The sequence below is a fragment of the Peromyscus maniculatus genome, chromosome 8, assembly GCF_049852395.1.
Source record: "Peromyscus maniculatus bairdii isolate BWxNUB_F1_BW_parent chromosome 8, HU_Pman_BW_mat_3.1, whole genome shotgun sequence".
In the NCBI taxonomy this organism is placed as follows: Eukaryota; Metazoa; Chordata; class Mammalia; order Rodentia; family Cricetidae; genus Peromyscus; species Peromyscus maniculatus.
The window spans coordinates 82,915,929-82,930,902 of NC_134859.1; the positions used below are offsets into that span (position 1 = coordinate 82,915,929).

General features: G+C 46.3%; 1 protein-coding gene across 2 annotated transcripts; it reads left to right on the forward strand.

Annotated features, from left to right (window-relative positions):
* The first annotated feature begins 2,079 nt into the window (after positions 1-2,079).
* Positions 2,080-14,721, forward strand: Snf8 (SNF8 subunit of ESCRT-II). Of its 2 annotated transcripts, none has more exons than XM_006971912.4 (8): positions 2,080-2,232; positions 2,510-2,560; positions 6,514-6,652; positions 9,317-9,421; positions 11,047-11,119; positions 12,629-12,770; positions 13,529-13,603; positions 14,509-14,721. In XM_006971912.4, the coding sequence occupies exons 1-8, from the start codon at positions 2,179-2,181 to the stop codon at positions 14,644-14,646; spliced, it is 777 nt and encodes a 258-aa protein (XP_006971974.1). In that variant the 5' UTR covers positions 2,080-2,178; the 3' UTR covers positions 14,647-14,721. The 2 variants fall into 2 exon arrangements, with proteins under 2 accessions (XP_006971974.1, XP_076399326.1); XM_076543211.1 differs by lacking the exon at positions 2,080-2,232 and adding an exon at positions 2,262-2,366.
* The last annotated feature ends 253 nt before the right edge of the window (positions 14,722-14,974 follow it).

A 14,974-nucleotide genomic window follows, 5' to 3' on the forward strand; every position in this document is an offset into this window, starting at 1 on the left:
ATTGGCTTAGAAATTACTTGAAGGAAAGGATTACATTTTACTTTATGTGTATGAAATATTTACACACATATGTGATGTATACCATATGCATACCTGTTGAATCCTCCAGAACTGGGCTTATGGATAGTTATGAGCCACCATGTGGGTGATGGGAATCAAGCTCAGGTCCTCTCTGCAAAAGGTAACATTTGTCCTGTGCACACTTTTAGTCCCAGCACTGGAAAGGCAGAGGCAGGAGAATGTCTGTGAGTTCCACACCAGCCTGGTCTACAGAGCTAGTTCTAGGACAGCCAAGGCTACACAAAGAAACCCTGTACTGAAAAACAAAACATAACAAAAAAATAACGTGCTCTTAACCAATGAGCCGTCTCTCCAGATCCTAGAAATTACTTTGTACAATGGGCTATGTTTTACTGATTCTTCATGATAGAACTTATTGTGGAAGTCACAAAGTTGTTCTGACTTCCTCATGTGCACAGTAGCATGCATGCCCACATACTAACACACAGACAATAATAAAAAAATAAAAAGAATTTAACATTTTAGGGAGATGTTTGGATCTACACTTGTGGGGTCTTGGATGTCTGAGGGGAGAGTCCAAGAGTTAAAAAGAGTTACAAACTTTTTTCTCCCTTTGTTTGTATAAAGTTCTTTCTACAAGCCAGCCATTGTAAAAGGCTGTCTATAAACACAGTTTTTATTTATTTATTATTTATTTTATTATGTATACAGTGTTTCTGTCTGCATGCATGCCTACATGCCAGAAGAGGGCATCAGATCTCATTACAGATGGGTATAAGCCGTTATGTGGTTGCTGGGAATTGAACTCAGAACCTCTGGAAGAACAGCCAGTACTCTTAACGGCTGACCCATCTCTCCAGCCCTAAACACAGTTTTTAATCGCAATGATCTCATCTAAAGCCTCATCACCACTCTGTAACATAGTAGCAGGTGTTAACTGCATGATGCTGTCTGTGTGAGGCAGACAATTAGAAGTCCATGCAGTGAGCCTGTCTGCCACAAGGACAGAACCCCTTTTGACCTAATGAAGCTTACCTGTTGGATTCTTTTGCAGAGATTCTGAGTTGGATTAAGAATTTACAGCTAAACCGGGCAGTGGTGGCACATGCCTTTAATCCCAGCAGTCAGGAGGCAGAGGCAACAAGATCTTTGTGAGTTCCAGGACAGCCTGGTCTACATAGTGAATTGCAGGACAGCCAGGGCCATGAAAAGACCCTGTCTCAAACAAAATCCCGTAACACCAAAAAGAATTTACAGCTAAGAACCTGAATTTGAGCCAGATTGCCTGAATCATAGCTAAGTCCTAGTCTAGGCAGTTAAGTAAGTAATTTAAGGCAGATTCCCGAATCTTTTGTGAAATACAATACCAACTCAGGAATTTGAGTGTTTTGAAAAAATATGAAACAAAGCAAGCTGTGCAGGGCGTGGCACAAAACTTTCAGAGTGCTGCTTCTTATTCTAAGAATATTTTATTGCTGGGCGGTGGTGGTGGACGCCTTTAGTCCCAGCACTCGGGAGGCAGAGGCAGGCGGATCTCTGTGAGTTCGAGGCCAGCCTGGTCTACAAAGTGAGATCCAGGACAGGCTCCAAAACTACACGGAGAAACCCTGTCTCGAAAAAAAAGTTTTATTATTGGCTCCCTCAGACACTGGGCGTGGTGGCACATGCATTTAATCCCAACATTCAGAGGCAGAGGCAGAGGCAGGAGATCTCTGTAAATTCGAGGCCAGCTTGGCTTACAATGTGAGTTCCAGGCCAGCCAAGGATATACAGTGATGTCTGGGGGAAAAAATGGCACCTTCCATGGCCAACACTGCACTTGGTGACGTCCCAGAAGCATCTGTTACTCTGCAGACCCTGGAGCCACGGAACACCAGGCACCAATCTTCGTGGGATGCATAGACGAATATAACAGACCCTAGGGTTCGCGCCTTCGACGGCGTCTGGGCTTCGTGGAACGTGGCCCCAGCAGAAGGCGAGGCGGCCCACTCCCACCCCCCAGGACACTCAGACTCGCGTCCGGAAGTGGAGGCGCGACTTCCGGCGCGCGCGGATGACGCGCCGCACAGGGCTTCCGCGTTGGGAGCCGGCAGCCTAACCTGGGTCGGAGAGAGCTGGGGTCCCGGCTGCGGGGCGGCCCGCGGGCCCGGGGTGGGGATGCACCGGCGCGGGGTGGGAGCTGGCGCCATCGCCAAGAAGAAGCTCGCCGAGGTGAGCGGGAAGGAAGCCGGGCCACAGCCTACTCTGCCCGCGAGACACCGAATTCTCCCGGAGCGGAGTTCTCTTCCCCCAAATCGCCTCCTGACAATCTGTAGAAGACAGGCTTCCTTCCCCGGAGCCCGGGAGTGAGTGCACTGGAGTGTCAGGAAGCCGCCGATTAAATCGTTGTTTAAGACAGATTCCTGCCCTTACACACTAAAGCTGTGGCGGCACAAAGGGAGCCTTGGCGCTCGCTGTCTCGACTCATGCCGGTCTTTTTGTCTCACAGGCCAAGTATAAGGAGCGAGGGACTGTCCTGGCTGAGGACCAGCTGGCCCAGGTGAGTGATTGTAAGGCCCCAGGCAGGAAGGGAGACCGAACAACGCTGCTCAACATACCTTTGATGGTGTAGATGGTCTGGACTGAACTAAAAGTAGGGTGTCAGGCAACTCCAGGTTTCGTTTTAGGGAGATTGGCTAATAACAGCTAAGATTTTTGAGTGATTAGACATGTGCATCCCCTCCCTTTTCGTTATTTTACTTTTTTTTTAAATGTCACTTATTTATTTATTTATTTATTTATTTATTTATTTATTTATTTATTTATTTATTTAATTTTACAATACCATTTAGTTCTACATATCAGCCACGGGTTCCCCTATTCTCCCCCCTCCCATCCCCTCCCCTTATCCCCAGCCCACCCCCCATTCCCACCTCCTCCAGGGCAAATCCTCCCCCGAGGACTGCGATCAACCTGGTAGACTCAGTCCAGGCAGGTCCAGTCCCCTCCTCCCAGACTGAGCCAAGTGTCCCTACATAAGCTCCAGGTTTCAAACAGCCAACTCATGCAATGAGCACAGGACCTGGTACCCACTGCCTAGATGCCTCCCAAACTGATCAAGCCAATCAACTGCGTTATTTTACTTTTTAAGATGGTGTCTCACCTTGCGATTCCCCAGTCTCAGGTTCCTGAGTACCGTATGCTACGCACCATTCCCTGCCCTGTATTCTTTACATATATACATGGTCGTGGTCAATCCGAATTACAATTCCATGTCAGTGGGCTGGGAATGTAGCTCAAAGGTAGTGTTTGCCTAACATGCACAAATACTTGAGTGCCATTCTCAGCACAACAAAAGTTTAAACACTCTTTATAAGAATGACAACTTCTCCCTAAGAATACTAATATTTATTTGCACATATCATTGGTGTGGGAATAGCATCGCATTAGGAAAACCTAAGCAAGTTGGATCCATGAGTATGTCTGAAAAAGTTGAGACAAAAAGTTTTATTTTATTTTATTGCTTTGGTTTTTTGAGACAGGGTTTCTCTGTGTAGCTTTGGTGCCTGTCCTGAATCTTGTTCTGTAGACCAGACTGGCTTCAAACTCACAGAGATCCGCCTGGCTCTGCCTCCTGAGTGCTGGGATTAAAGGCGTGAGCTTGAGAAAAAGTTTTTGAAATCATTAATACATGAGATATTTTAAATGATAGTCTTTAGTCACAATGATTTATTAATGGTGTTGTTCAAGTTTAAACAGTCTGTTGAGCAGGTGCCTTTTTTGTAGTCTCAGCAGTCCTGGAACTCCCTGAGATCCTTCTGCCTCTGCCTTCCAAGTACTGGGATTAAAGTCATGTGGCACAGTGCCCAACTTTTTTTGGGGGTGGTGGTTAGGGTCTCACTGTGTATCACTGGTATGGGATCAGCTGTGTTGACCAGACTGGCTTTGAAATCAGATATCCACCTGCCTCTGTCTCTCCACTGCTGGGATTAAAGGAGTACACCACCACAATCAAATCCTTTACTATGGTGTTTTATTTTTTTGTCGTGCTTTGTATCAAACCCAGGGCCTGGCATATGCTGAGTATGTGTGCCATCACTGAACTGTACCTCGACTCACAGCTTTTATTTTAACTATCTCACAGTAATGAAAATATGCCTCACCTGTTGAACCTGACAGTTATAAGAACAGGGCCCGCACAGGAGGATGGATGAGTGACAGGTGCAGGTTCCTTCTCTAACATCACCTTTTTGTGTGTGGACTCTGAATAAATGCACTTGGGTATTGTGACTGGTGAAAAGGAGGAGGTGGGTCAGCTTGAAATGGGCCCCTGGTCTGAGCAAAAAATAGACACAGGATGTCCTTTACATTTTTAAAAAGATTTTGTTTTAGGGGGAAGGTTTGAGACAGGGTTTCTCTGTGTAGCCCTGGCTGTCCTGGAACTCTATCTGTAGACCAAGCTGGCCTTGAATTTAACAGAGATCCACTTGCCTCTGCCTCCCAAGTGCTGGAATTAAAGGGGTGCGCCACCACCGCTCAGCTTTGTTTTTTTCTTTTAAGTCATGATCTCATTGTGTAACCCAGTCTGGCCTTGAACTTGAGATCCTCCCTTTTCAACATCCCAAGTGTTTGACCACATTTCCCAGCTAGATTATGCTTCTAAGAAGCAGTTATTTGGGGGCTGGAGAGATGGTTCATCAGTTTAGAGTGCATGCTACTCTTGCAGAGGACCTGGGTTCGATTTCCAGAATCACATGGCAGCTCACAAGTAGCTATAGTTCCAGTTACAGGGCATCCAAAATCCGTGTTTTGTTTTTTTGTTTGTTTGTTTGTTTTTTGTTTTTTGTTTTTCGAGACAGGGTTTCTTTGTGTAGTTTTTGGAGCCTGTCCTGGATCTTGCTCGGTAGACGAGGCTAGCTTTGAACTCACAGAGATCTGTCTGGTTCTGCCTCTTGAGTGCTGGGATTAAAGGCATGCGCCACCACCACCTGGCCCAAAATCTTATTACCTCCTCAGGCCCCTGTACACATGTGGTACACATATATACACTGAAACATTCGAACATGAGGTAAATAAATATTAAAAGGCAAATAAATAAGGCTGGGTGGTGGTGGTGGTGGCTCATACCTTTAATCACAGCACTCAGGAGACAGAGGCAGGGGATCTCAGAGTTAGAGGTCAGCCTGGTCTGCAAAGTGAGTTCCAGGACAGGCTCCAAAGCTACCCAGAGAAACCCTGCCCTGAAAAACCAAAATAAATAAATAAATAAATAAACAAACAAACAAACAAATAAATAAAAGCTATTGTTTCTAGGGAATGTGGCACATAAGTGTTAACTGAGAATGGTCATTAAAAGAATAAAGAGATTTCTGGTAATTTTATGTGGAAAATGAGAAAGAGACGTTGGGTCAGGAATGATTCCTCCCGGTATCCTGGAAGTTGTTCTTTGTTAATTAGGAAAGAGAAAGGGTGATACAGGTAAAACAACGGTCCTAATATCCCCAAGGTTACAGCTGGCTTTGGGCTGCAGCGTGCTCCACCATACCAGTTCCTTTTCTGGAGTTGGCTCTAGGAGGAACACGAGTTAAAGGTTCGCCTGGCGGTGGTGGCGCACGCCTTTAATCCCAGCACTCAGGAGGCAGAGCCAGGCGGATCTCTGTGAGTTCGAGGCCAGCCTCGGCTACCAAGTGAGTTCCAGGAAAGGCGCAAAGCTACACAGAGAAACCCTGTCTCGAAAAACCAAAAAAAAAAAAAAAAAGAGTTAAAGGTTCAATAACCAATGCAATCCCAATCCTTAGTCCTCATCCTTCCTATCCAGCCTTTCCTCTAGTGGCTAAACATCTGGATTGTTAGATGTACCTTCAGATGAGTGGATTTCTCCAGCAAGGAGAAAAAAGCACATTAGATGTATATGCTGGTATCAGGACAGGGACACATGAAGACAAATACAGGTTTTAGAATGGAGGAGACACATCATCTCCTTTCTGCCTTCAACACAACTGTGCAGAAGGGTACCTAGGGAGAGAGAGCACAGAGCAGAGCATCACTGCAAATGCCTGTAATCTCAGGACCTGGGAAGTGTGAGCAGAAGGATCAGGAGTTCAAGGTCATCTTCCACTAATATTACAGTGAGCTCAAGCCCAGCTGGGCCCCATGAGACCCTGTCTCAAAAAAAGGATACACACAAAAAGAGAAAGCACAGAATAAACAGGGCCATTATAATCTGAGGGAAACTGGTTCCTTTTCTTTGTCATGTTTATTTGTGTGTAGTGTATGGGCTCCTGCCACAACACACGTGACGAGGTCAGAGAACAGTTTACAGGGAGTGACTCTCTCCTTCCCCTTGTGGTCCAGGGATAAAATTGAGGTTGTCAGACTTGGCAGCAAGTGCCTTTACCCCTGAGCATCTCACCAGCCAGAAACTGGGTATTTTACACCCTTCTCTGCCACCGGGCTGGGAACCTATCTTTAGCCTTGGGTTGCTCTGATCTCCCCCCTGCTCTTTCTTAACAGATGTCAAAACAGCTGGACATGTTTAAGACCAACCTAGAAGAATTTGCCAGCAAGCACAAGCAAGAGATCCGGAAGAACCCTGAGTTCCGAGTCCAGTTCCAAGACATGTGTGCTACCATTGGGGTGGACCCTCTGGCCTGTAAGGGGTTATCTGTGGGGCCTGATGTTCTTGTAAGACCCTTAAGGGCGAGAAGCTCACCTGAGGTCATCACTTCTGTGGGGCATCTCTAGATGGGCCTGCAAGGACATACAGAGGATGTGTGTTTAGGGAGCATGTAGGAGGATGGCATCTGCCCTTCTGGTGTGGAAGGTGGAGAGCCTGGAGTGCAGGCTGTAGTCTGTGGGTATCAACTTCCCTTGGACAATTTGTAGTACACCTTTTGTTTCCTCCTGACTTTCCTCTTATTATTTTAAGGATTTATTTAAAAATAGTATTTTACAGATTTATTTTGATTATTTTTAAATATGTGTATGTAGGGTATGATGTGCATGTGAGTACAGGTGCCCTCTGAAGCCAGATCCCTTTGGAGCTGGAGTTATAGGCTGTTGTAAGCTGCCTGACTTGGGTGCTGGAAAGGAACTTGGGTCCTCTGGAAGAGTAAGAAATGCTCTTAACTGCTCGCCCATCAAGAGAAGAATTTTCCTCACTATGAAGACTGTAGATTTTCCTCATTCTGAGCCTCCAACTCAGAGATCTGCTCACCTCTGTCTCTCTAGTCCTGGGATTAAGGGTGCACGCCACCACAACACCTGTCTTTATTTATTTATATGGTTGTTTTGTCTTTTCTTTCTTCTTTCTTTCTTTCTTCCTTCCTTCCTTCCTTCCTTCCTTCCTTCCTTCCTTCCTTCCTTCCTTCCTTCCTTCCTTCCTTCCTTCCTTCCTTCCTTCCTATGGTTGTTTTGTCTTTTCTTTCTTTCTTTTTCTTTCTTCCTTCCTTCCTTCCTTCCTTCCTTTTTTTAAGAATTTATTTTTATTTTATGTGCATTAGTGTATGTATGAGGGTGTCAGGTCCCCTGGAACTGGAGTTACAGACAGTTGTGAACTGCCATGTGGGTGCTGGGAATTGAACCCGGGTCCTCTGGAAGAGCAGTCAGTGCTCTTAACCACTGAGCCATCTCTCCAGCCCCTCCCTCCTTCCCTTTTCTCTATCTATCTATCTATCTATCTATCTATCTATCTATCTATCTATCTATCTATCTATCTATCTATCTATCTCTATATCTCTCTCTGTGTGGTCGTTTTGTCTGATTTATTTATTTACGTGTATGGTCATTCTTGCTTGTTTTATGTATGTATGTATGTGTATGGTCATTTTGTCTGATGTATGTATGTATGTATGTATGTATGTGTATGGTTGTTTTGTAGGCCTGTGGACCACCTGCATGTCTAGTGCTCAGGGAAGCAGGAAGAAGGCTGAGTTACAGTTGTGAACCATCATGTAGGTGCTGGGAACTGAACCTGGGTCCTATGGAAGAACAGCCATAGTTACTGAGCCATCTCTCTAGTCCCAAGAGAACAATTGTTTGTTTGTTTGTTTTGTTTTGTTTTTAAGACAGGGTTTCTCTGTGTAACTGCCCTGGCTGCCCTGGAATTTACTCCCAAGAGACCAATTTTAAGGACAGCAATACCGGCTCATGCTGTCAGTCAATAAAGGGCTGTATGAAGGAGAAGATAGTTTCTTGATTCTGTCCTATGCAGAGGTTAAGTACCATTGGTACTTTAAAGTGCAAGTGGTCCCTGACTCAGGGTGCCTCTGCCCACCCTTAAATTTGTTTTTGAATTATTTTTAGTCATGTGTATATATGTGTGTATTGTTTAAACTTATGCCACATGTATGCATGCCTTCAGAGCCTAGAAGGGGTTGGTGGACCCCCTCATCTGAGCCCATAGGTGGTTATGAGCTGCTTGACATGGCTGCTCTGAACCTGGGTCCTCTGGAAAAGCAGCCGGTGCTCTTCTTAATTTGCTGAGGTATCTCCAGTGGCGTGCACCCCTCCACCCCACCCCCTTTTCAGAATTTCACTGTGTAGCTCTGCTGGCCTGGAATTCACTATGTAGCCTAGGCTGGCTTTGAACTCATCGTCTCATGTAGACTAGGTTGCCTTCAAACTAGCTGTATCTTATACCTCTCAAATGTTGGGTCACAGGTATATGCTGCTCTAGCTCCCTTGAATGCATTTTCAGTTCACAGTGAGGGGTTTACTAGGACATGATCCCATTGTAAGTGGAGGAGCTCTCTAGACAGCGTGTGTGTGTGTGTGTGTGTGTGTGTGTGTGTGTGTGTGTGTGTGTGTGTGTGTGTGTGTGGTGCAGGTCAAAGGACAACTTTGGGTGTTGTTTCTCAGGGCCTGGAAATCACACACTAGCTAGGCTGGCTAACAAGTGAGTCGGGTATATGCTTATCTGCTTGTCCTGGGTCACAAGCACATTCTACATGCCTGGCTTTTTTTTCAACATGGGCTCTAGGATCAAACTCAAGTCCTCACTTTACCAATTGAGTTATTCTGCTACCCTGCTACCCCCACTTTGAGACAGAGGCTCATGTAACTCAAGCTAGCCTCAAACTTGCTATGTAGCTGATAGCTTTGAATTTGCTTATCCTCCTGCCTCCCCCTTCAGAACGCTGGGACTGCAGGTCTGTATTCTACATCGAAGTGCCTGGCTGAGAAGCTCGTGGTAGTAAGTGAGGCAGGACTTCGGGTTAGGTAGGAAGACTTCCCACAGGCTAGGAGCTTTAATATAGTATTCAAAGAAGAGACGGGATGACAATGAGTAATACAGCTCTTATTTTTCTGTCTTTAGCTGGCAAAGGGTTCTGGTCTGAGATGCTGGGCGTTGGGGACTTCTATTATGAGCTGGGTGTCCAGATTATTGAAGTGTGCCTGGCCCTGAAACATCGGAATGGAGGTAAGGGTGGTTGGGTCTTGTGGCCTGGGCGTCTCTGATTTTCTTTCTAAAGTCCTATAGCTTGCAAGCCTGTGAGGTCTAGAGACATCTTAGTTGTTTCATGTGGTTGAGTCCCTTGCTGGTCTCCACAGCCAAGGCTACGTAATATGGAGGTAGGAGGCTCTGTACTCTAAGTGTACCCTCGTCTGGGTTATGATGTTCTCATTGTGACTATAGGGAGACCTATAGGCCTGACCTGCCTCTCTGAAATATGTATCTGAAGTATACATATATCATCTCTTAGCAGGTGATGCCTGCTAAGCCTTTGGGTTACCAGATTTATGACCTTAAAATTGGACATCTGGGGCCAGTGAGGTGACTCAGCATGTAAAAATGTTTGCTATGAAGCTGGGCAGTGGTGGTGCACACCTTTAATCCCAGCACTTGGGAAGCAGAGCCAGGCGGATCTCTGTGAGTTCGAGGCCAGCCTGGTCTACAGAGCGAGATCCAGGACAGGCCCCAAAACTACACAGAGAAACTCTGTCTTGAAAAACAAAACAAAACAAAACAAAACAAAAAGACATATTTGGGACTGGAGAGATGACTCAGTGGTTAAGAGTACTGACTGTTCTTCCAGAGGGCCTGGGTTCAATTCCCAGCACCCACACGGCAGCTCACAACTGTCTGTAACTCCAGTTCCAGGGGATCTGACACCCTCACACAGACATACAGACAGGCAAAACACTAATGCACATAAAATAAAAATATATAAAAAAAGTGTTGCTGTGCAAGCCTGATTACATGAATTCAACCCCTGCATCCCACATAAAAGTGGAAGGAGAAAACTGACTCCACAGAGTTGCTTTCTGACTTCCGTATGTACATCATGGCATGGCCACACAAATATCCCACACATAACAGGGACACACACAGCAATAGTAAATAAAAATAAAAATAAATCTTGCTTCCCAGTAAGGGACATACCTGTAATTTCATTACAAAAATATCAGGAAGAATCACAAATTGGAGGCCAGCCTGGGCTATTATTGTAAGGTAAGGCCACCTAGGTTACATAATAACCCTATCTCCATAAAACAAAACAAAGCCAGGGCTGGTATAGCGCACTCATTATCCCAAGCACTCAGGAGGCTGAGGCAGACAGGTTTCTGTGAATTCCAGTCGAACCAGGGCTATATAGTGAGACATCTTGTCTCAAAAAAAAAAAAAAAGGTTCAGTTACCGTGAGTTGTTGGAGGCCTGCCTGGCTACCAGACAGAGACACTGTCTCAAACCAAACAACAATCAGCTTGGCCCTCTGGTAGTGTCATCTCTTTGTTGGTTTGAGATGAGGTCTGGCTGGCTATGTAGCCCAGGCTGGCTTGGAACCCGTGGTCTGTCTTAGCCTCCTGAGTGCAGGGAAACTCGGGGTAGGCACCATGCTCGTCTGCCTTCGTTTTCCAATTCTCCTGGGCCCCCAGGAAACGAGGTCTCAGGCCTCACTTTTTTGGTCTGACCTGTTCCTTTAGGAGACTGAGGACTAGGGTGACATTTGTTCCTTGTGGTTGACTGGAGAGGCTGTCCTGTATGGACAGTGGGTGGAGCCATCTAGGTGATGTTTCCCTTTTCTTTCCGTCCCTCTCCGACAGGTCTGATAACTCTGGAGGAGCTACATCAGCAGGTGCTCAAAGGAAGGGGCAAGTTTGCCCAGGACGTCAGCCAGTAGGTCCTGCTCCCAGCCCCTGGAGAGTTAAGGAGTTCTTTGAAGAAAGGGTCTCTGTGTAGCCCAGACAGCCCTGGGACCTCACTATGGAGCCCAGAGTGGCCTTGAACTCCTCATCTACACACCTACACCTTTTTTCTTTACATTTTATGTGTATGGGGTTTTTGACCACGAGTATGTCTGTATACTATGTGTGTACAGTGCCATGGAGGCCATAAGACAGTTTCAGATCCCCTGGAATTGGAGTTAGAGATGGTGGTGAGTTGCCATGTGGGTGCTGGGACTCAAACCTAGGTCCTCTAAAGGAGCGGCCCATGCTCTTAACTGCTGAGCCGTCTCTCCAGACCCACCACTTCCTGAGTGTTGGGATTACAGGCCTGCACAACACTTGGCTAGAAAGAACACTTGCAGAATCGTACAGCACCTTCTTCCAAGTCCTCTAGTGGTGAGGCCAGCTTTGGAACCATGCTTTATCTTCTGTATGATAGAAATATGTTCCTTTTTTCTACTTTTGGTGGTATTGTGGATCGAACCCAGGTCCTTACACTAGGCAAGGACTCCATTACTTGAACTACACACCTAGCCCTATAAACCCCCCCCCCCCTTTTTTTTTTTTTGAGGCAAGGTCTCAATATGTAGCATGGAACACAGTATGTAGACCAGGCCAGCCTTAACCTCACAGAATTCCACCTGCTGCTGCCTTAGTAGTATTAAAATCAGAGGTGTGTGCCTCCACATCTGGTATATGTTGTTTTTTAATTTTTTTTTTTTTTTTTTTGAGACAGGGTTTCTCTGTGTGGCCTTGGCTGTCCTGGAACTTGCTCAGTAGGCCAGGCTGGCTCCAATCTCAGAGATACCCCTGCCTCTCCCAAGTGCTAGGATTAAAGGTGTGTGCCACCACCGCCTGGCTGTTAAATTTTTTAATGGGATGAGATTTGGCTTCAAGATTAGAGCAGGCACCTAAAAAGGCTGGGGACCAAGGTGAGGGTCAGGTGATGGGGCATACATCGACCTAGTTGACCCAACTGTGTGAGTCCAGTTGAGAAAAGATAAATGGCTGTTTCAGATGTAGCTCCCAAGAGACCAGCCTCAGATAACATACTGAAGACCAGGAATATTGGGAAAAAAGCAAGCTATGCTTTATGCACATCAGTTTTTTCAGAAGAGAGGGTAAGCTAGTATATTCAAAGAGAGTTGAGTCTGTTCTAGGGCACCGGAAGGGCATCAAACCCCTGATGTCCTTCCTCTGGCAAGGGGTGTGAACCTCTGTGTGTGTTTGCTGTGCGTGATCAGCACAGGTTCTGTGGGTTTCCTTTTTCTCTTCATGAGTTGCAACTATAATCAGATAATGTTGCAGTGATCAGCTGCTGCCCCTTTAAAAATGGTCACGGGTTCTCATTTGTAGTTCACACTACAGCCTGTTGGCCCTTTGGTCACTTTTTCACTTTACGTATCTGAGTGTCGGGCTGATCTGCCAAGGGTTTTTAAGGTGCTCTTCCTCACTCCAGAGACGACCTGATCAGAGCCATCAAGAAGCTGAAAGCACTGGGCACTGGCTTTGGCATCATCCCCGTGGGCGGCACTTACCTCATCCAGTCTGTTCCAGCTGAGCTCAACATGGATCACACTGTTGTGCTGCAGCTGGCGGAGGTAGGGTGTGCCTTCCGGGTGCTGAGGGGCAGTCTGGGCTGGAGTGGGGAGCAGTTTCCTCCTGTCTACTGTCAGGCCTTTTGCAGACTGTCGTCTCATGGATGAACTCCTCATGCCTGTGCTCAGTCAGCAGACATTTATTGAGCAATTACAGTGCAAAGCACTTGTCAAGCTGCAGGACAGAGGCTGTTTAGTCAGGTAGACAGACATGCAGTTTCTTGGGGGCAGACAGACCCTCTGATGTCTTAAACTCTTTTGTGGATTCCTCACAAATTTAGAACTTTGCCAATCCCCCTACCTCAGTTCCTCAGCATGCCTGAAGCCTAAACATCCTCCATCAACGTCATCTTCATGACATAGGGTAGAGGTGTTCATTTTTAATTCTGGAATGGAAAACAAAATAAGCAAGGGCTTTCAGTTTTGGAGGATGGGTAGGGTGAGGTGGTGCAGTGGCTTCATGTTTAAATATTTAGATGAAATTTATGACTATCCCTGTTCCTTTTTGGTTAACCATTCTGAATCTTGTCTTGGCATACTCAGGAATTCTCTGTGAAGGTGTAATTTGGTATCTTAGTGCCTCGGACCCATTTTTAAGGTTGAATCGGCCAGTCTTTCTCCATCCTCTCAGGCTCCAGGCTTGTTGTGTGCTCAGGCTTGTTGAAGGCAGCCTGACCAGATAGATGTCCTGCTTCTAGGCAGGTGCTATGTTCCAGGGAATGAACGCTAACTGATTCAGGTCCTATTCTTCCTTCCTTCAGAAAAATGGGTACGTGACTGTCAGTGAAATCAAAGCCAGTCTTAAATGGGAGACGGAGCGAGCGCGGCAAGTGCTGGTACGTGACAGAGGGGCCCGAGGTCAGCAGGCAGCCTCGCTTTACTTCCTTACCTTGAAGCCTGCTACTGCAGCACCAGCAGGAAGCTGAGCATCTCTGCCGCCATCACTGAGGGCAGAACTTCCTAAAGCTGGCCTCTTACCTTGATAGGCACACTTGCTACCAAGGGACCAATGATACCCACTAGCTTTCCTGGACACATGAAACCTGGAGCTGTTGGTCAGTCATGACAGTAATATAGTTTGTACTAGAAATTATAGTACAGAGCGAGGGGAATTGGTGACCACTTAAGATAATTACTTCTCTGTAATTACAAACTGTATATTATATGGTGGATAATTTTGTATATACAAACTTGTGCCAATGAAACACCTAGGCTAAGAGAGAGAGAATGAAAGAACACTATTTTCGTACCTTTTCCTTATCCCAGCAATTCTTTGCACTTGTATCTGTAAAATAGAGAACATAAAATATGTGCCTAACAACACTGGACAGACACAGCTCATCTTGGGAACCCAGTCGATTGTAGTTGAAGTATGGTCCTTCCCATTTGCTCTCCGCCAGTTATGTCCCAGCCATCCAGAACACTGAGCTCTCCTTTGCTCTGGGGAGCTAGAGCAGAAGCAGTGACTTTGACACCATATATATAGCACAGACTGCTGGAGCTTTGCATTCTTTCCACCATCTCCCATTATACTGCAGCCGGACAAGTTAAAATACCTGGTGCCATTTGTTCACACCTTGGCCAAAGCCAAACACAGCATTCCCACTTGGGTGTGTGAACAAATGAAGGCACATGTAGCGCGCCTGAAAACTTTTCAGAAGCTAGAGTAGGTGTGGGGTGCTTAGCTCTCTAAACGTCCTATAGGTCCCTTTCCTCAGCTCAGTCCTCTTCTTCCCTCCAGGAACACCTGCTGAAGGAAGGACTAGCTTGGCTGGACCTGCAGGCTCCAGGGGAGGCTCACTACTGGCTGCCAGCTCTCTTCACGGACCTCTACTCCCAGGAGATCTCAGCTGAGGAGGCCAGAGAAGCCTTCCCTTGACTGTGTGGAGGTCCACAGCAGCAGGCCAGGAGGGGCCTGCCTGTGAATAAACCTGGACAATTTTGTTTATAAAAAGTTCATTCCGAGTCCTTCTTTGTCCCCTCAGTATTTATTTTTAAAAGTGCCTTCTCGTTTCATCTGTTTTGTTGGAAGCCTCATTCATCCAGTAAGAATAACGCAGTAACAGATAGCAGCCAGCACATAAAAAGGTGTGCACAGAACACCAACCAATTCAGTGCCAGGCCACGACACGGTGTCTCATGGCTAGCCTAAGGAAAGCTGAGAGTTCCCACTCCACTAATGCAAACCTCTTCCTCACACCTTTCCA